This window comes from Oryx dammah, unplaced genomic scaffold, assembly GCF_014754425.2.
Source record: "Oryx dammah isolate SB20612 unplaced genomic scaffold, SCBI_Odam_1.1 HiC_scaffold_2, whole genome shotgun sequence".
Classification (NCBI taxonomy): Eukaryota; Metazoa; Chordata; class Mammalia; order Artiodactyla; family Bovidae; genus Oryx; species Oryx dammah.
The window spans coordinates 179,693,379-179,714,003 of NW_024070186.1; the positions used below are offsets into that span (position 1 = coordinate 179,693,379).

The following is a 20,625-nucleotide window of genomic DNA, read 5'->3' on the forward strand; positions in this document are numbered from 1 at the left end:
TTAATTATGATCTATGACAGAATTTTAGTTATGCGGCTAAATCTAAAGGCTATCTTTTATTGTTCATTCCCTGCATTTGTAAGGCAGAGCATGAAGTTCTTTTCATATTTCCTTCTATTTATTTTATGGGTTTTTTTTTTTACACGAAACTCTTAATCCATTTGGAATTTATCTTGGCATGTAGTGGTGAGGTGGAATCTCACCTGACTCTTTTCCCCAATACTAACTTGCTGTCTCAGACTGTTTCCTTACTGTCTTATAATGTCTCCTTATCACCTGCCAACTTCCTAATCATACCCAGGCTTGTTCTCTGGTGGACAACTGCGGAAACACAGCAGGGAGGCTGATGCGGCCAAGGTCAGAGAGAGAGAGCTGGCCAGTGAGCAGCTCAGTGAGGATCTCGCATTCACCTCTTCCCATACCCCCGCTGCCCTAAAGCAATGTCAGCTTTCTCATGCCCTCATCTACAAGTTTAAAAAACAACGTCATTAACAAATTGACCAACAAGCTGATTTAGATTAAGGGGCAGTAATTTGATGTGCTTATCAAATCTCATCAATTAGAGAACCAGAGTTCTGCTTTTGGCAGGGGAGGGCTCTCAGAGAGACCTCGAGTGTGTATTTTGGAGACCAGCAGAACAATACAGATAGACAGATGTGTGAGGGACCCATCTGTACATTAAGACCAGTTCACAGCCTGGAAACTGCATCTCTCTGATCACCAGTAGGCTTCCTGAGCTGCAGACCATATAGATGGGTTTCCTTTAATCCTGGGGTTCTCGTCCATAGGCTTGAAGATGTCTGGGAAGTCCATGAAATTATGTACAAAGTGTGTATTTGTGGAGATTTTTTTTCTGGGGAGAGGATTGTTAGAACATTCCTCAAAATCTGTGGGTTAGCAAATCTGTTCCTAAACACTGTTCTAAGATTCAAAGACTACAATTAAGTCCATTGATCTGTGAGCTATTGACCACCTGACAAGTTCTATGAACATACCGTCACATATGCTCCATTTAAACTCCTCTCATCAAAGGGAGAAGGCAATGGCACCCCACTTCAGTACTCCTGCCTGGAAAATCCCATGGATGGAGGAAGTCTGGTAGGCTACAGTTCATGGGGTCACTAAGAGTCAGACACGACTGAGCAACTTCTGTTTCACTTTTCACTTTCATGCGTTGGAGAAGGAAATGGCAACCCACTCCAGTGTTCTTGCCTGGAGAGTCCCAGGGATGGGGGAGCCTGGTGGGCTGCTGTCTATGGGGTCACACAGAGTCAGACATGACTGAAGCAACTTAGCAGCAGCAGCAGCATCAAAGGGAACCCTTTTGCACTGTTGATGGGAATGTAAACTGATACAGCCACTATGAAGAACAGAAGAATGGAGATTTCTTTTAAAACTAGGAATAAAAAACTACCATATGACCCAGCCATTCCACTACTGGGCATATACTGAGAAAATCATAATTGAAAAGTCACATGTCCCCTTATGTTCACTGCGGCACTATTTACAAGAGCCAGGACATGGAAGCAACCTAGATGTCTGTCAACAGACGAATGGATAAAGAAGTCGGGGTACATATGTGCAATGGAATATTACTCAGCCATAAAAAAGAAAGAATTTGAGTCAATTCTAGTGAGGTAGATGAAGCTAGAGTCTGTTATACAGAGTGAAACAAGTTAGAAAGAGAAAAATATCAAATATTGATGCATATATATGGAATCTAGAAAAATCATACTGATGAATCTATTTGCAGGGCAGGAATAGAGACACAGACATAGAGAACAGACTTATGGACACAGTAGGGGCAGGAGAGGATGGGACAAATTGAGAGAGTAGCATTGAAATATATACATTACCATATGTAAAACAGATAGCTAGTAGGATGTTGCTGTATAACACAGGGAGCTCAGCCTGGTGCTCTGAGACAACCTAGAGGGGTGGGATGGGGTGGGGGCTGGGAGGGAGCTTCCAGAGGCAGAGAAACATGTATACCTGTGACTGATTCATGCTGATGTATGGCAGAAACCAACACAACGCTGTAAAGCAATATCTTCCAATTAAAAGAAATAAGTTAAAAAATTAAACCTCCTCTATTTCTCAACTTTCTCTTCCAAGTCCTTCCTTAGCCTAAGTGCATTGCAATTGCTTTCTCCATACAGGTGAATATCTATAAGTTCAGCATTCTTCCCGTAAGATGACCTGTCAATCTTATGACTAAGACACAGAATAAAGGTTCATCATACATATTAAAAGGTGTGAGGCTAAAAGAAAAGAGCGGAAGGACTTTCCTGGTGGTCCAGTGATTAAGACTGCACACTTCCAAGGCAGGGGGCAAAAGTCTGATCCTTGGTTGGGGAACTAAGATCCTACATGCCAAGTGGCATGGCCAGAAAAGAGAGAGAAGGGTAGAGGGAAATGCTTGCTGATTTCCACTGGAAAGCATTCGGGTTAGGACATCTGCATTTTAGCAAGATTTAAGCATTCCCTATCATGTTTCTGGAACGCCCATTAGAGGTGCAATCACATGCCCTTTATACAATATTGCTATAAACAATTATACAGCTTAAACATTATTTTGGGGAGTCTAACTAATTAAATAAGGAAAGAAAAAGAAATCATTAAAATAATATCCAAAGAAATAGAAACACACACAGATAATATTATATATACAGAAAAGTCAAAGAAGTAACAAAATTATCAATTGTAGCTAGAGAAGTTGTAAAGTATATGCAAACATCAATATGACCCATGCTTACCAATTACACTAATTAGGCACTACTGTCAACAAGAACTATTGCAACAAAATATTTAGGCAGCACATAAAAGCTTTGGGTCCATAAAGAGATGCGTAATGCTCACACTGTAAAGGTATCAATTCTCCCCAGGTCTAGCTCACAGGTTTCCTAGACCATAATTCCTGGGCTTTAGTTATTTCTGTCTCCTCAGGACCTAGCCCATAGCAGGCACCCAATAAATATTGTTTGGATAAGTGAGGGAGCTCCGTATCAGTTAAAACCCTAAATGAATTTTTCTAGGAACTAGAAAAGTGAGACCAAAATTCACTTTTAGACAGAAACAGGAAAGAATACCTGAAAAAGAAGAAGAGCTCATGGAAACCATATGTACCAGATTCAAAACATGCTACAGATCAACAGGCACACTAAAGCCATAAACCAGTGGAAGAGAAAGCACAGTCAAAAAAGTAGACATAGACATATGAATTGTATGCTTTAAAAAAGAGAGAAGCATCATAAAACACTGGAAAAGCCACGTATCGTGGTGTTATCTGCTTCTGTAAGTAACATCTAACCATACACCTCTTCCCTTCACCTCAAACATCATACTGTTAAATGTGTTTTCAAGTCAATTACCAGTGCGCTTGTCTTAGCTCTGGCCACCACCACTTCCCTCAGTCTGTTCCAGAGCTTCCTAGCTAGCCTCCTTTCACCTTCTCCTCTTTCCCTTCTTCCACCTGCTGCCAGAATTGTCTTCCTAAAGAAAACCGACTTAATTTTCTCGACCTTCTGCGTGTAAGGGCTCCCCAGATCCACTGCAATGGTCTGCAAAGCTGGAGCAGAAGTCTTTCTAATGATCGTCTTCCACGGAGGAGAACAAAAGCCAGTCAATACTACCTGGCTTCAAAAAGTTGGGTGTTAGTGGTCATGGGTGATCATGTGTTTGAGTTCTGCCATATTGGGGTTGTTTGGGAATTATGATTAATCCTAGCATGTCCAGAAATGCAAAAGCAGTGAGAGTACTGAAAAGGTTATAAGAGAGGACAAACAAGTATAATGGAAAGTAAAGAAACTAAAAGCTGCACTGTGGATATAATGCCTCAATAGACTTTCCATGTACAGCACAACTGTCTATTCAGGGGTAGATGGACATTCATTTACACGAAGTGAAGAAACCTGAGTATACTGGTTTTAAGGCTTCTTAAAACTTTAAAAAACCCATTTACTTCTTCTTCTACTGGATGGAAATGCATCCAGGGACTTGTGAATTGAAAGACCACAGTCATTCTGGACTTGAGATCATATGGATCTACACACAACCTTTCATTAGCGAATTTGAAAATAAGAGCTGGGTGGAGTTTTACCACTGTTAAGAGTCAGATATAGTTGTCTTTTTTCAATTTATAGACAAAAGTATTTTAAGTAAAGAATATACTTTTCAGGGTTTTAGGTTTTCTACTATGAATTGTTTTTCTCTCTTGGAATTCTTAATCACTTGTCATCTCTTCCTGCCTGTTATCAACACTGCTAAAGTATCACATGTCAGAAAAGCTTCATTGAGCCCCCAGCACATCCCAGAGACCACAAGCCTGAGCCCCTGCTCCATCTAGCCTAGCACTCACCACAGCTAGTGAAGCAGAAATACTCTGGTATATTTTCCCGAGGTGCAGCTGGGCATGGGTTCAAGTGGCCACTCCAGGCAATGCATCTGAAAGTATCCAATGACCATGTGAAATCCAAGCTGGTAGATGTGTAAATGTTCACGCTGACAGGTAACAGGTAGTTGCCTACAAGAATTTCCGTGTAGTTCTGAACATTTATATATTTAAATTTTTGTATTTATTTCAGCTTTTGTTTACTTAGTCTACAATTTATGATTTAAACTCTAGAAGCCAAAAACTTGGCTAATCCACGTGCAAGAACACTGAGAAACCATAGAAGAAATGCTGATGAAACATTAAAAGAGTGATCAAATGGACTACTAGATTAGACTATTGATAAGGAAGATACCTAAAAAAGAATTGAGGGAAAGGAGAGGAAGAGAAACATCTTAGGACTAATTAAAAGGAAGAGACCTATGCAAATAACACGCTGTGAAATATCTAAACACAGGAAGCAAATCTTACAACCCAGAGCGCTGGGGTGAACTGAATATGTTTTCATTTCATCTGCTACAAATAGGCTCTACCTATTCAAAATCAAGATACGGCATTAATATTTACTTACTAGCACCTAAAAGCCACTAGAATAGATACATTTGGGTGTATTTGAATTATCTGTGTGTCTGTCTTCCCACTAAAGTTCCTAGTCGTAGGTTATATTTTTAACCCTACTGCTGCTGCTGCTAAGTTGCTTCAGTCGTGTCCGACTCTGTGCGACCCCAGAGACAGCAGCCCACCAGGCTCCCCCGTCCTGGGGATTCTCCAGGCAAGAACACTGGAGTGGGTTGCCATTTCCTTCTCCAATGCACCGAAAGTGAAAAGTGAAAGTGAAGTCGCTCAGCCGTGCTGGACTCTTAGCGACCCCATGGACTGCAGCCCACCAGGCTCCTCCCTCCATGGGGTTTTCTAGGCAAAAGAGTACTGGAGTGGGGTGCCATTGCCTTCTCCAATTTTTAACCCTAGCCCCTAGCATTTGACAGGTTCTCAATATACATTGGATATTTCCAGGTGGCACAGTGGTAAAGAATCCATCTTCCACTGCAGGAGACCTAAGTTCGATCCCTGGGATGGGAAGATCATCTGGAGGAGGACATGGCACCCCACTCTAGTATTCTTGCTTGGAGAGTCCCTACAGACAGAGGAGCCTGGCAGGCTTCAGTCCATAGAGTCGCAAAGAGTCGGACACGACTGAAGCAACTTGGCACACATGCACAATACAAGCTGAACTGGTAACTGAACAGTGAAACTGACAACTGAACATTAATTCCATGGCAATTAAATACACAAATGACATACAGAAAACTCGAACATACAAGGAAACACAAATATAGCGACAATGGTCATTTCAACTTTAGTGGAAAAAATTGAAATAAGTAGTGAATTAAAAAAAAAGACAACATCTGGACTTCCCTAGTGATCCGGTGGTCAGCAGTCCACCTGCCAATGCAGGGGACATGGCTTTGACCCCCGGGCTGGGAAAATTCCACATGCCAAGGAGCAACTAAGCCAATGTGCCCCAAGTACTGAAGCCCGTGCACCTAAAGCCTGTGCCCCGCAGTTAAAGAAGCTATGGCAATGAGAAGCCCACACACCACAATGAAGAGTAGCTCCTACTCACCACAACTGGAGAAAGCCTGCATGCAGCAACAAAGACCCAGCACAACCAAAAATAATTACTTAAAAAAAAAAGTTGTCTGGGGCTACGAGGGTGATGATGAGACATGGCACTCATCATGTCTTGTATGGTGATGTGCATTCTGGGGGACATACCTGCTGTAAATGTCCTGCAGATGAAATGACCTTGCTGTCAAGCTAGCAGGCAATTTACAGCGCACGCCTGCCTGCTCAGTCGCTCAGCTATGCCTGCCTGCTCAGTCGCTCAGCTATGTCCAGCTCTTGCGACTCCATGGAGTGCAGCCCGCCAGGCTCCTCTGTCCATGGGATTTCCCGGGCAAGAATACTGGAGTGGGTTCCCATGCCCTTCTCTAGGGCATCTTCCCGACAAAGGGATCGAACCTGCGTTTCCTGCTTGACAGGTGGATTCTTTACCACTGAGTCACCAGGGAACCCCCAATCTGCAGTACAGTGACCACAAAAATACTGACTTCCTACAACTGTATGGATTCAAAACTCCAGAAAATTCATCAGGAAAAAAAAAATAATAATTTACAGGGGAACGGCTAAAATCATTAAAAGAGCGACAGGCCATGTCAAAAGTAAGAGGAGAGCTAGATGTTCCTCAGAAGGGATAAGGACCAGCTCAAGCCAGCAGAGCCAGCTGGAAGGACACTGTGGGTCCAGGTGGAAAAAAAAAAAATGAAAGCTTGAACTAAGGTCAATGGAAGAATGGTCATCAAGGGGCAGAGACCAAGTCAAAAGATACTCAGGAGGCTGCCAGATGGTGGTGACAGCCTGGATATGAACAAGGCGGGGGTGGAGGGGGAGGGTGGGCCTGACAGGCGACTGAGTGGGTGTGGTGGCATTCCACGCACTAGGGCAAGAGTCAGCAAGTGCTTCTGTAAAGGGAACAGATGGTAAACGGCATAGGCTCTGTGGGCCAGACGATCACCGTCAAAACTACTTAGCTCTGCTGCACCAGCGCATGGTTTTTTTTTTTTTTTTAACAAAGCAGGTTGTGGGCAGGATTTGGCCTGCGGGCCAAAGCTTGTCGACCTGGAGACTAGGGAATCCAAGGAAAGGAGATCAATCTGGGGATGAAGTTCAGGAGTTCAATGTTAGCAGGACACTTAAAGTGGAGATGTTCAGTCTAGAGACAAAGAGAGGCTAGGGCCAGACGCATAAAATCGAGAGTCGTCAGTCGTGTGGTGGCAGTGATGGGGCTGAGATCACCTGGGAGAAATGGCCTCAGAAGAGAAGGGATGAAGGGCGCTTCCCTGTCCCAATCCAGGGCAGGTGGGCAATGTCACCTCAGCTCACTATGGCCATGAAAAAGATAGAGGCATGATAACCTAACCTCCCTTAATTCCTTTATCCTAAAAAGAGCCTCCTATTTTCACACAGGGCTTTCATTCCCTTTTCCAAAGTTGATGACTTCCAAGATTGAGTTTCAATGTCAAACACGAAAAAGAAATCTTCCCACTGGCTGGAAAATAAGGCAATTCTAAAATAAAATGCCTGTCAACTTTTTAATGTTTCATTTTTATTATGAATTTTATACTCAAAACATCTACCACATGTGTGTTAAGTATAATGAATGATGATAGAACAAATGTTTGGTCCCCCATCTTAAGAAGCAGCAAATTAAGTTCATTATCAAAACACTACTGTCCAACGTTCATACCATAAGAGTTAGTTTCGAAAACCAGAGGTCAAAGCAGGCAGCCCAAGACCAGAGAAAGCCTGAAGTTATATTTTCTTGGGCCTACACTAATTTTTTCTTTTTGGTTGTGAGCATTTAAACACCAAGAAATGGCATTCTGGAATATAAATATTATTCAAAAAGGGGAGATGTGATACAATGTACACGCATTTCACCACGGCAACAAATGCAGGAGCTGAGAGCAGATATCCCTGTTTTTTAAGATTCTTTTCTTGCTATGGACCATTTTTAAAGTTTTTCTTGAATCTGTCGCAATATTGCTTCAGTTTCATGTTTTAGTTTTTTGAATGCCAGGCATGTGGGTTCTTAGCTCCCCGACCAGGGATCAAACCTGCAGCCGCCTGCACTGGAAGGCCAAGTCTTAACCACTGGACCGCCAGGGAGGCCCCCACTGTCCCCTTTAAATACACGTGCCTCACTAGGTTCACAGCCCTCACCGTGCCCTGTGCCTACACCTGTCTACCACTTCACTGACTAATTTTGCTTGCCCGGCATTTGAGTTTGTGACTCTTTCCTTACAGAGTATTAATTGCGGTTCCCAACTTTTTGGAAAACAGTAGACATTACGTAAAGCAAAATTTCAGACTCTCTCACCAGGAACATTACAGGTCCACAGTCCCTTATCTAAACTCTAAAAAAAAAAAAAAAAAAAACCCTTTTTTTTTTCCAACTCATTTAACAACATAACTTGACCTAAGCTAACACGAAGCTATTTATAATCTTAAGGATTCCATTTAGCATGAAATACATTCATATATTTTGCTACAGAAATAGTAACATGTATGATTATGGGCTACTGCCCCAGACAGTACTGGAGATATCATATTTAATAATAACCGCATATGTGCACTTTTCTTTAAAATCTGAAAAATTCTGAATTCTGAAGCCCCTCTGACCCCAGGTTTTGGATAAAGGACTGTGGGCCTATTATACTTTTGCTATCTACATTTAAGAACACATCACACACACAAAGCAGATGGGAGTGCAATAATAATATTTTTACATGGATTTATACTTGATTAATTATAATAGCATTTATCTATATGTGAGAAACAGAAATAGAACGATATGCAAAACCATCCACAGTCTGAGAAGAATGCACAGAGCACAGGCTGGCTCTAGGACATTATGCCAGAGTGTGGGACCCTACACCTGACCCTGGTGTGGGACCCTACACCTGACCCTGGTGAGATCGGCCATGTATACACTGGGAATCACAGGCACAAAATGAAAGTGAAAGTTGCTCACTTCGTGTCTGACTCTTTTGCGACCCCATGGACTACACAGTCCATGGACTTCTCCAGGCCAGAATACTGGAGTGGGTAGCCTTTCCCTTCTCCAGGGGATCTTCCCAACCCAGGGATCGAACCCAGGTCTCCTGCACTGCAGGCAGATTCTTTACCAGCTGAGCCACAAGCGAAGTTCAAGAATACTGGAGTGGGTAGCATATCCATTCTCTAGTGGATCTTCCCAACCCAGGAATCAAACTGGGGTCTCCTGCATTACATACACTATATGATATGTGAAAATATGTGACCACATCCTTTGGGTTTTTCCCCCCCCCCTTGGTGAATAATGGGTTTTCACTCACCTATAAATACCCTGTTTGCTATTCTAGGATTTCACAATATGTAAAGTACATCACAAGGCCACAGAAGATCAGATTCAGAAGAAGTTGCAAAAGTACCAGATTCCTTGCCACCCATGCTCTAAGCAGAGGCTGGATGGAATCCACTCAGATTGGAGCAGAGCACAGCTGCCTTCTCTGTTTCAGAATTACTGTTCAGAGAAAGTCAACGTGAGTAAAATGAGGCAGCAGAGTAGAGGGTGCATCCTCAGTCGCTTCAGCTGTGTCTGACTCTTTGAGACCCCATGGACAATAGTCCAACAGGCTCTCCTGTCCACAGGATTCTCCAGGTAATCCCAAGGGCATTGCCATGCTCTCCTCCAGGGGATCTTGCCAACCCAGGGTTCAAACCCAAGTCTCCCATATCTGCTGCATTTGCAGGCAGATTCTTTACCAGCAGGACCACCTGGGAAGCCCAGAGCAGGTGAGGGATGTAGTGTGTGATGCTGACAAGAGCAAGGAAGGGCTGTCTCGTAGAAGAGAGACAAGATGGCATCTGCGTGGCTCCAGAGGGCTATTCTGGGTGCGCGGGTAGAGGGGTATTGTTGACTCACCTTGAGAGTTTAGCACTGCCCACCCGGGCGGGGGAGGAGGTCCACAGATATCTGTGACCTTCAGGGAGGGTCGGCAAAGACTGTATTGGGGTGACCAAAAAGTTCATTCGGATTTTTCCATGACATCGTCAGGAAAAACCAGAACGAACTTTTTGGCCAACCCAATAACAGACTAAAACAAGCCAGGTAGGGACTGGGCTGAACTGGGCGGAACAGGAGCTCAGCTCCTGCCTCCTGTACTCGGGAGGGGCGGCAGGCACTGCCAGGTCTTCTGAGATTTTATAAGCCGCTGGAAATCCAGGTTTTCATATGAAAGCTTCTCATTTTTAAGTAGGAGCCAGTGAAGACTCCAGTATTCTTTGCCTGGAGAATCCCCATGGACAGAGGAGTCCATGGCCTCAGAAAGAGTCAGACACGACCCAGCGACTAAGCAGAGCATAGCAAAGACTCCAAGCTCCCAACACAGGGGGCCCGCGCTCGATCCCTGGCAGGGAAAACAGATCCCGCGTGCTGCAGCTAAGATCCAGAGTGCCACAACTAAGACCCGGTGCAGCCAAATAAACAAGTAAAATATATTTTAAAAAACAGATAAAAATATGAGCCAATGATTGTTAAAAAAAAAAAAAAGCACTGGGTAGGCCAAAAGAGAACACATTGGCGCCTTGGTTTGGATAATTCACATGTCCGGATCGTGGAAGGCCTAGAACAGGCTTTGTCAGTCTCAGCAGTTGTGAATTTGGGATCAGATAAGTCTGGGCCGAGAGGCTCTCAGGTCAGGTGCATTGTAGCACATGTAGCAGCTTCCCAGGACTCCACCTACTCCTCCCTCAACCAAGTCAGGACAATCAAAAAAAAGTCTCCAGACGTCGCCAAATGTCCCCCAGGGGGTAAAACCATACGTGGTAAGAGCCACTAAACTAGAGCAATATCCAACTCTCAGCCTCAAGGATTTTAACAAAAGCATCACTCACGACTCAAACAGGTTTCTTACCTAAGAGTTCCCCCATGAAGTACGAATTTACAGCTGCTTTGGAACTAGAATCCAGCGTTTAAATCTGTCATTTACTAGCTTGATGACCTCTCTGAGTTCTGGCTTCCTTATCATTATATCAGGAACAAATAACATTACTTCTTTGAGTTACTGAAAGAGGGCGACAGGATAATTTATGCAAAGCACTGAGCCCAGCAGCTTAATAAGCACCAAGGACATTTAATAAACATTAATCCTTCCCGGGTGAAAAGGCAGCCCAGATTGTGTAGTGGGAAGCACATGGGATCCAGAGTCAGAAGCCCAGGACTCAAGTCATGCCTCAGCCTCTTAGTAGCTGTATGAACCTGGCAAGTCATTTCCCTCTTTCTAAAATAGAAATGATCATTGCCAGTAGCAAGAACCAAGCCAGGTGGTTGGGTACTGTGCTGTGTGCTTAGGTGCTCAGTCGTGTCTGACTCTTTGCGACCCAACTGACTGCCGTCTGTCAGGCTCCTCTGTCCATGGCGATTCTCCAGGCAAGAATACTGGAGTGGGTTGCCATGCCCTCCTCCAGGGGATCTTCCTAACCCAGGGATCGAACCCAGGTCTCATGCATAGCAGGCGGATTCTTTATCATTTGAGCCACCAGGGAAGCCCTGGTTTGGTACAGCACTTGGTAAAGCAACTAGAGACAAGCTGACGAGTAATACTACCAAACCTTTTAAAGATTTCCATCCTGGTGGCTCGGCGTAAAGAATTCACCTGCAATGAGGGAAACCACCTGCAATGCAGGAGATGTGTGTTCTATTCCTGGGCCAGGAAGAACCCCTGGAGAAGCAACCCACTGCAGTTGCTTGCCTGGAAAATCTCATGGGCAGAGGAGCCTGGCAGGCTCCAGTCCATGAGGTTGCAAGAGTCAGGTATGACTTAATGACTAAACCACCTGCATGAAGGAAAGAGTGAGCTCTTCAACAAATCCAAAGAACCGAGAATGTAATAATATCAGGGTGTGTGTTAGCTGCTCAGTCATGTCCAACTCTTTGCGACCCCATGGACTATAGCCCACCAGGCTCTTCTGTCCATGGATTCTCCAGGCAAGAATACTGGAGTGGGTTGCCATTTCCTTCTCCAATAATATCAGGGAAAGGTACAGGAAAAATAAGAAAAATAATAATAGGGATCCTGAACTCCCAGGTCCTTCTAGACAAGCAATTGGCAGCTGGTGACCCACAGGCCAAATCTGGCCAATGATGGATTTTGTTTGCCCCAGTATCACAATGATTGTCTCATTTGCATTAAATGCCACCTAAACTTTCATTAAAATCCAGATTTCAGGCTTTTCTGGAAAGTTGCAAAGGTTGAGTCACTCTGGGCCCATATTCTCATGTGCCCTTTTTTGGTGAGACCGTAGGAGGGGGGCGGGGAGGGGCATGGCCCCAACCCTTACCTGTCTTCAGTCACTCATTTATTTTACTCGTCAGGCCCCTACAGGTATTTGAGTTTGTAACCTTGGCTTATCGCAAAAGCTTTGAGCCTCCAGGGAGTACTTCAGTCAAGGCAGGAACCCACACCCGATGAGACACTCCCTCCCAGAGCCTCACCTAGGTCATAACTCTCCTAGTTAGTCCTTCAGATTCCTTTTCTCCTGGACACTCAGACCTCATAACTAAACTTTCCTCGAGGTCCTCATCCCATGTACACTTTCCTCCTGGCAGGGCATCACCTCCTCCAAATCACCACCTGTGTCCACTGGATTATCTGCACCAAGGATTTTCAAAGAACAAAATGCCTGCTTCTTGCTGCTGCTGTGCTGGGCTGTGCTCAATCATGTCCGACTCTCTGCGACCCCGTGGGCTGTCCAGGCTCCTCTGTCCAGGGAATTAGACTACGAAAGACCTGACATGATGTTTCTTGTTTCCTAACCAGCACCCCGGTTTCCCCTGGGGAGCCAGTGCTCCCCCACTCTCAGTCCCTAAGGTTTAGATGGGCTTTTACTCCACACCCATTTCCAGGGAGAAGCAGGGGACACAGTCAGAAGCACTGAGTCAATTGTGGGCCTTGGAGACAGAGACTGGGAGAAAGGTTTTTCCGTCCTTCTGGGACTGGAACTGAGGACGATGGAGGGTGGGGGCGGGGAGGGGTCCTTCTGTGGACCCAGCCTGTCCGGAGAGTGATCTAGCCCAGCCTGAAGCCAGACTCCTTTTGGATATTTTTTGGTCACATATAAGCCAATTAATTCCCATCTTCACTTATGCCAGCTTGAAATGGGTTTTCATACTACCAAGGGCTGCTGCTGCTGCTAAGTAGCTTCAGTCGTGTCCGACTCTGTGCGACCCCAGAGATGGCAGCCCACCAGGCTCCCCTGTCCCTGGGATTCTCCAGGCAAGAAGGAGTGGGTTGCCACTGCCTTCTCCAATGCATGAAAGTGAAAAGTGAAAGTGAAGTCGCTCAGTTGTGTCCCACTCCTAGCGACCCCATGGACTGCAGCCCACCAGGCTCCTCATTAATACAAAAGAAATCTGAAAGTGCTTGAAGATGAAAACAAAGCCAAAAGGCTTTGCCCAAGCTTTCTTCTGTTTTTTGCTACCTTCCTCCATCCAATAAGAACCAGCATTAGCCAGCCCTCTGAAAGCACGTATCTCAGGGTAACAATTATTTCTTTGCTTGCCTATCTCTTCCACAAATGTATTGAGCTCCTTCAAGGCAGAAACAGGGAGGCAGAAATAGACTCCAGGACCTCACATACTCACACACAGTTTGGGCCTAACAATTGTTAAATAGATGAATGAACAAAAGGCAGAGGGCACAAAAGAACCATCCTCATTGTCCTCTTTGGGACACCCACCTCAGGAGACCACCTCATTTGAACCACCTTCTGAAACAGACTCATCCACCCATTACAAACAAATTGCATCATGAGAACTCACTCCTTCCAGCCATTACTAATTCTCCCACATGTCGGTCCCATGGAACCTCACTGTGGAGTTACTCACAAGGTCCTCATTCTGCAAAGAGAATACTTCATCGCATGACACCACCTAGAACTACAAACTGACAGTACACACTGTGGGCAAGTCATTCACACATACAACTTCATTCATTAGTGAGTGTGTGTGTTTTAGCCTTTGTTTTGACCCCAATATATCCAGAAGCCTGGTTCTGATATCCACCAAACTATCTGCTTCTGCCCAAGAACAATTTCAGGCTCTCTCCTGCCTCCTCCATCTTTCCTCCCTAGTCCTTTACAATTACTTAAGTTGGAAAGCAACCAGTAAAGCAACAGGTTCCCCAGTAAAAACTGTTTTGACTTTAGGTGCATAATTTCCACACCCTTAATACTACTGTATAGCTGCAGCCTACACTGTATCAAGCAATAAAGATTTTCAGAGTCAAAGGTCAGAGCCAGAATTACAGTCCTAGGGTGAGTCACATCACTCCACTCATTCTATCCAGTTCTCGTCTTCCCATACCACTTGAACAATCTAGGGAGAACTGAATTTACATTCATTTGACAATGTTTATTGAGGAGCTGCCAAGTGATAGGAACCACAGAAGATCCTGGGAATCAAAGAAGAAAGGGTAAACATTCTTAAATGTTTAGCGCGATGAAGAATGCGGGCAAGTAAAGAAGCAATTACATGATGGAAAAACAGGTGCTGTATGGGATTAGGAAAGAGCCAAGGAGGGACATCCAAACTTTGTCCCAGAAAAGGCCTTTTAGAGGCAGAGACCTTTCCAAGGAGACCCGAGGAACAAGTGGGAGGTGACCTAGGGCAGGTGTGGTAAAAGAGATTTCTTTGTGATAGTTCCAAGTAGAGGCTAATATGTAAGAAAAGTATAGCCTCCACTGAAAACTGAAAGTAGGCAAGATGGCTAGAATTTAAAAGTATAGAAAGAGAAGCTGCGACAGAGGAAGCAGGGGCCAAAGACACCCTGAACAGTTTCCCTGAACCAACTTTGCAGCTTTTAAAGCCTCAGAACTTTGTTTAAAAAAAAAAAAAAAATCACTTGCCTGATACAACGTATAAACAGGCCAAAATGACTCTCCGACAAATGCATCTTGACATTCACTAAATATTGGTTCCCTGATGCCTGTTCCTGGGAACACTAAGAGCGGTAGAAAATTCACAGAATTATCTTGTAATTCATTCCCAGATTCTTGACTGAAACATGAGCCATCACCAATACTCTCTCCTGGTAGCTTAGCCATGAAGAATTCACCTGTGATGCAGGAGACTGCCTGCAATGCAGGAGACATGGAAGACTCCCCCAGAGAAGGAAATAGCACCCCACTCCAATACTCTTGCCTGGAAAATCCCATGGACGGAGAAGCGTGGTAGGCTACAGTCCATGGGGTTGGGGTTGCAAAGAGTTGGACACGAATGAGCCACTTCACTTTCCAGTATTCCAGCCTGGGAAATCCCGTGGACAGAGGAGCCTGGCAGGCTACGGTCCACGGTCGCAAATCCAACACGACATAGCGACTCAACCGCCACCACCACAATACATTGTCAACCTTCCTCTCCACGTTATTTCTATCATTTCCCCACAAATAACAGAAAACAAGGCACATCTAGGCTTTAGCCTAGACAGGAATTAACTCTGGAAAAAGGATAAATGCACCCCAAGCTAACAGGGTGGGGAACCAAAAAGACCTAAACAACAAAACTAAGCAAAAAAAGTTGAGGGAAACGAAACAGTAAAGAGCACATTTAGAAAACTCAAGAGGAAGTAAAAGTATTTTCATACACACACGCAAAAAAGAAGTGTGCCACGTGCTTTGGCCAAACCAAACTCCCCCTTTGACTCAACTGCTGGAAAAAAAGAAATCAACGCGGTGAAAAAAAATTCCCGCATTCATCTCTCTTCCCAGAATAAACAGCAAAATCGCTACCATACAGCTAACTTGCCCTGGACAGACCTTGAAAAATCTGCCCCAGGTAACACAGCACATGACAGTCATCTTCAGAAGTTCTCAAGATCACAGACCAGTCCTGTCCCAATGGCCGGATCCTCTGCTAACTCCGTTCTCTCCTGTCATTTCAGAATCAAGGCTTGTCAAGCAGTCAAGGAATCCCAAAGAAGCAAGGGAGCAGGAGCTGCTTCCAAACCCAAAGTGAGAAAGACTTTTAAAATGATACTTATTTTTAAACGGGGGCTAGGCGTTTCCAGAATCCTTTCCTCCTAATTCCCCCCCCCCCCCCCCAAGCTTTTTTAAATGTCAAGCTGTCCAGTTCATATTCGCCTCTGGTCTAGAGACAGCACCACCTCGTAGCTCCCTCAAAGGGCGTTCTGAAACTCACTAGGCAGATCCGCTGGGCTTATGACCCTTGCTTCTTGACTGCTCGCCGCTCCCCCATCCCCCGCCCCCAGGCACTTGCAAGTGAGGTCTTGCAGCAGAGGGGCCACTAGGAAAGGCTGGGAATGCCGCCCCCAAGCCCGGCAGCCTCGGACACACCACTGATCGGAGTTGCAGCCCCAGGCGGCGGCCCGGGGCTGCCCGATTCCGGGGTAGGGAAAGACGAGGGGCAGTTCCAGTCCCAGGAGGGCGATGCTCCGCGGGGCAGTGGGGACCCCGAGGGGTAGGAGCGGGAGGCGCGGCCCGCCCGGCCGGTCTCCGGGGGCCAGGCGGCGGCCCAGAGCGGGCCTTCAGGCCGCGGCGTGGCGCAGACCCCGACCCTGGGCCCCGCCGGCCTCGGGCGGAGCCTCAGCCTGGCCCGTAGCGGCCGGGCGCGCGGAAGAAGCCGGTCCGCCCCCGCGACCGCGACCTCCGGCGCGCGACCCCCGGCGGCCCGGCGCGGCGCACTCGCCTGCCCACGGTCTGGTTGGCCAGCTGCTTCATGCGGTTGAACTGCTTCTTCATGGCGGCGGCGGCGGCGGCGGCCCGCGGGGCTCCGGCCGGGCAGGACGGGGGACGGCCTGGCGGCTCCTACATCGCTTCCCGGCCGAGGCGCGGCGGCGGCGGCACGGCTCCCCAGGCCTGCGGCCCCGCCCTCGCCGCGTCACTTCCAGCGGCGCCGCCCGCCGGCTCGGCCGGGTCGGGGCGGGCGAGGAGCTCCAGGCCCCGGGCGGCGCGCCCAGGCCTCCGCCGCCCGCCTGCCCGGGGGCCGCGTGGTCCCCACGCCTCCAGGTAGTTCCCTGGGCCCCGCGACGCGCGGCCGCCCGGGGCCCCGCGGTCCACCCGGACCTCGGCGTGCTTGTGCTTCCGCTCAGCGAATATTAAATATTAATATTTCACTCACTTCCCAGACACGCGGTGGGCAAAGCAGACACAAAGAGCGGACACAAAAAGTCACCCTCGGGACTAGACCCCCGGGCAGGGCTCTCGGAGGTGGGGGCGGGGGGGAGTGTTGCGCGAAGTGAAACGGGATAGGAGCTTTGGGTCGGTGGAAACGGTCCAAGTCTTTATCAGGGCCGTGCTTATGCGCAGGTGTAGACGTTTGTCAAAATACAGCAACTTGGATTCTTAAGACGGACGGGTGTCCCTATGTACATGTTACCTCGATTTTTTTTTTTTTAAGAAAAAAAATAGTTGCGTGAAACAAGCTGCAGGACTGTGTGTATGTGAGATGCCATTTAGTAAAAAAGTCAGAGGCAATTAAATATATTTTATTCCCATTTGAATACTATTACTGTAGTGCCGCTTCTCTTTTATTGATTTAAATCGACCTTGAATGTCACTCCATATCATAAAGAAGAGAGAAAGAGACAAGGTGTGCTTTCTATGAACATGTGCTCACCGATGGCGCGGTCAGAGCTGCGGTGATGGTCGCCGGTCCAGGGTGTTACCGGCCCTGGGAAAATCACGCAAGCAGAGAAGTGCCCGACCCTAGCGCTGGGAAGTTGTGAGGATGAGCAGACGCCCGAGCGAGGACACGTCACAGGAGACAGGTTCTTTGTCAGGTCACAGGCCATGCCTGGGGCTCCGAAGGTTCTATAGAGGGGCCTTCGCAGCCCACGTTGCCTAGAAACTCCTCATTTTTTTCTTAACCTCGAGCTGGTCAGCAGTGAGGCTGTCCGACTCCGCTGGATCCTTTTCGCAGGACAGATCAGGTCAGTTTTACGACCTGTGACAATGTCCTGGTTTGGTGGCCTTGGCTCCAGCTTAGGCCATTCCCTGGGGCAAGTGGGTGGTGGTACTATGGCCTTTTTAACAGACTGTGTTTCTAGTTTCACAAAAGATGTGCTGAGGAAGGGAGCTGAAAAGGTAGAAGAACTCCCTGACTGCAAGAGAGGAGGTTGTCGACTTTCAATCAGTCTTAAAATCAGAGATTGAGAGGCTTCGAATTCTTTGTAGCGATCTAGAAGAGAAGTATGAAGCCTCAGAGCTTCAGTTGAAGCAGCAAACTACTAGCTACAGACATCAGTTACACCAGAAAGACGTAGAAATCAGACTTCTGACAGCAAGACAGGTAGCAATGAAGGATCAGTTGCTAAAGCTGCAGTCAGCCATCCACTCAGTAAATCTTCAGGATAGCTTTCAGCCCTCAACTCCTGCAGCCTCTTCACTGGGTTATGATGTCTATCAGCATGCTTTTGCTTTCCAGAATGATGATATGGACTTCGCTGATCTAATTTGGTCACAACAAGAAATAAATAGATTGTCGAATGAAGTTTTAAGACTTGAGGTTGATGTCAGCCATTGGAGACATTTTGCTCAAACTTCCTCAGCACATGGAGCAGATAGTTCTAATCTAAAGGAAATCTATAAACTGCAAAATACTATCAAGGAACTTGAACAGAATCGAAATAAGGAAATTGATGACCATCAGCTTGAAATGGCAGTACTGCAGGAAATTCATCAGCAGAAACTGGCAGAAATAAGTGGCAGGCATCGAAAACAATTAAAGGATTACGAGGAGATGATTCATGATATGCAAAAAGCTATTCAAGTCCTGGCCACTGAAAAAGTAGCATCTACCAAGAAAATCAAAGGACTTGAGATTAGAGTAAAATACCTGAAAAAAAAATTATCTTCTGAAGAAAAGGATGCTTCAGTTAGAGAACAAGACCAGATAAATGAAACGAATAAAAGATTTAAAAAAGGTGAGTTGAAGCCTTCTACTAAGAAGCATAGTGATGCTGTGACAGAAAAGGAAAAAATTCTTCCACAGAGAACATCCCTGGAAGAAGCATCCAGACAACAACAGCCGCTGTCTGATGCTGAAAATGAAATGATGAGATTAAGTAGTTTGAAGCAGAATAAAAATCTCATTGAAGAGAACCTGAAGCTTCAAAAACGAGCCCAAGTTTTAGAAAAAGAAAATTCATTATTAAACAGAGAAAAGGAACAACGTCAACTATCATTTGTCAGATTGAGCACTGAATATGAACCCATTAAAAGCTCAACTATCAGACACATGAGCTTGGATTCAGAAGTACCTCATTTAAGATAGGACTTGGAAATCAAAGAAGGAAAACCTCATTGTCACTGCTGAAAAGAAATTACTGATCCCTGAGTTAGGAGAGCTGGACAGGCAGAAACAAAAAACGACAATGTGCATGGTTTTGATGAAAGATCAGAAATCAAAAAAAAAAAAAAAGGAGATACATCATCAGTAAACTAAAACAAGATCTAGAATGTGGGAAAAAAGAGCGTTCGTCAACTTGAAGATGATAAAATGAACATAACTAAAGAGTTGGATGGGCAAAAAGAAAAGTTAATTCATTAAAAAATGCAAAAAGGACAGTTAGAAGCAGAATTGTGTCAGGCAGCACAGAGGCTATTGGAAGAAAGGAGGAAGTCTGAGCAAGCTGTTAAAAAACCGTCAAGTGCAGAGGACCCAGACAGCTCGGCCTAATAGCTGGAGTGTGAGGGTTTGGTTAAACTCGGTCAAGAGAAATACTGTTGAGCAGATGATTGCTGACCACAAAGAAACCAAAGAAATTTTGTCATCTAGTTTAGAAGAGCAGAAGCAGTTGAAACAACATAAGGGAGAAAGACATTTTTATTGAGAAACTTCAAGGAGGTCCACAGCTTCAGGAGGAGTTAAACCAGTATACTCAAGCCTTAAGAAAAATGGAAAATTTACAGTAAACCATAGTGGAAAAAGCCAAAAGTCTTGCATCCATGAGAGAAGAAATTAATCATCTGAAAGAAGAATTTGGATCAACTGAGGGGAGAACACAGTCAAACCGCAACAATGATTAATCCTAAAACTGTTCCAGAAATAGAATCTGAGGACTCTGCATGGAGCACAGTTGAAGATAATCTTGAAATTAAATCTCATCAAAAGAAATAGAAAGATCTCAGATAACAACGTGAGCAAATGAATGTTAAACACAATCAGCTCTTTTCCGCCCAAGGGGAGGAAATCGGGAATTTGCAAAATGCAACAGAACAAATCAAAACCCAGTTGCCTGAAGAATCTCAGTATATGCCAGTAGAAAGCTGTGACATTTTTCGAGTAACAGAAGTTCAGAGTCTTCACATAGAAAACGGAAGTGAAAAGCATGACTGATCTAAAGCTGAAACTGAAAGATTATTACAAGAAATAACAAAAATTGGAGATTAAACTTCTAACTGAAAAAAATACTCTTTTAACTGAACAGATTGATCCGCTGTCCCACGGTGAGAATGGTAAGCTAACTCAGCTCATCTGGCAAAAAGATTTGGAGATACGGTTTCTTTGTATGAAAGTATCTTCAGCTTCTTCCAGTGGCCAAGATAATGAAGAGATTCATCAGTTGCAAGCATATGCTTTGGAAAGAGAACAAATGTTAGCTGTTTTAGATGAG

The 20,625-nt window shown here is 45.5% G+C and overlaps 2 protein-coding genes across 8 annotated transcripts in view; one reads left to right on the forward strand and one right to left on the reverse strand.

Moving 5' to 3' along the window:
- Positions 1–16,861, reverse strand: part of ARHGAP17 (Rho GTPase activating protein 17) — a 99,412-nt gene extending 82,551 nt beyond the window's left edge. For 6 of the 7 annotated variants that reach the window (XR_005724151.1, XR_005724144.1, XM_040258110.1 and 3 more), the window contains exon 1: positions 16,698–16,861. Coding sequence is in view for 5 of the 7 variants with exons in the window: in XM_040258110.1 (XP_040114044.1) it covers positions 16,698–16,750 (53 nt within the window). In the remaining 2 variants the exon portion in view is untranslated. The remainder of the gene's footprint in view (positions 1–16,697) is intronic. The other variant, XM_040258099.1, reaches the window with a different exon arrangement.
- Positions 16,862–17,962: 1,101 nt separating this feature from the next.
- Positions 17,963–19,821, forward strand: LOC120882591 (thyroid receptor-interacting protein 11-like). The gene is given in 2 exon segments (XM_040266618.1): positions 17,963–18,120; positions 18,122–19,821. Coding segments are annotated over 2 exon segments (1,320 nt in total). The 3' UTR covers positions 19,284–19,821.
- The last annotated feature ends 804 nt before the right edge of the window (positions 19,822–20,625 follow it).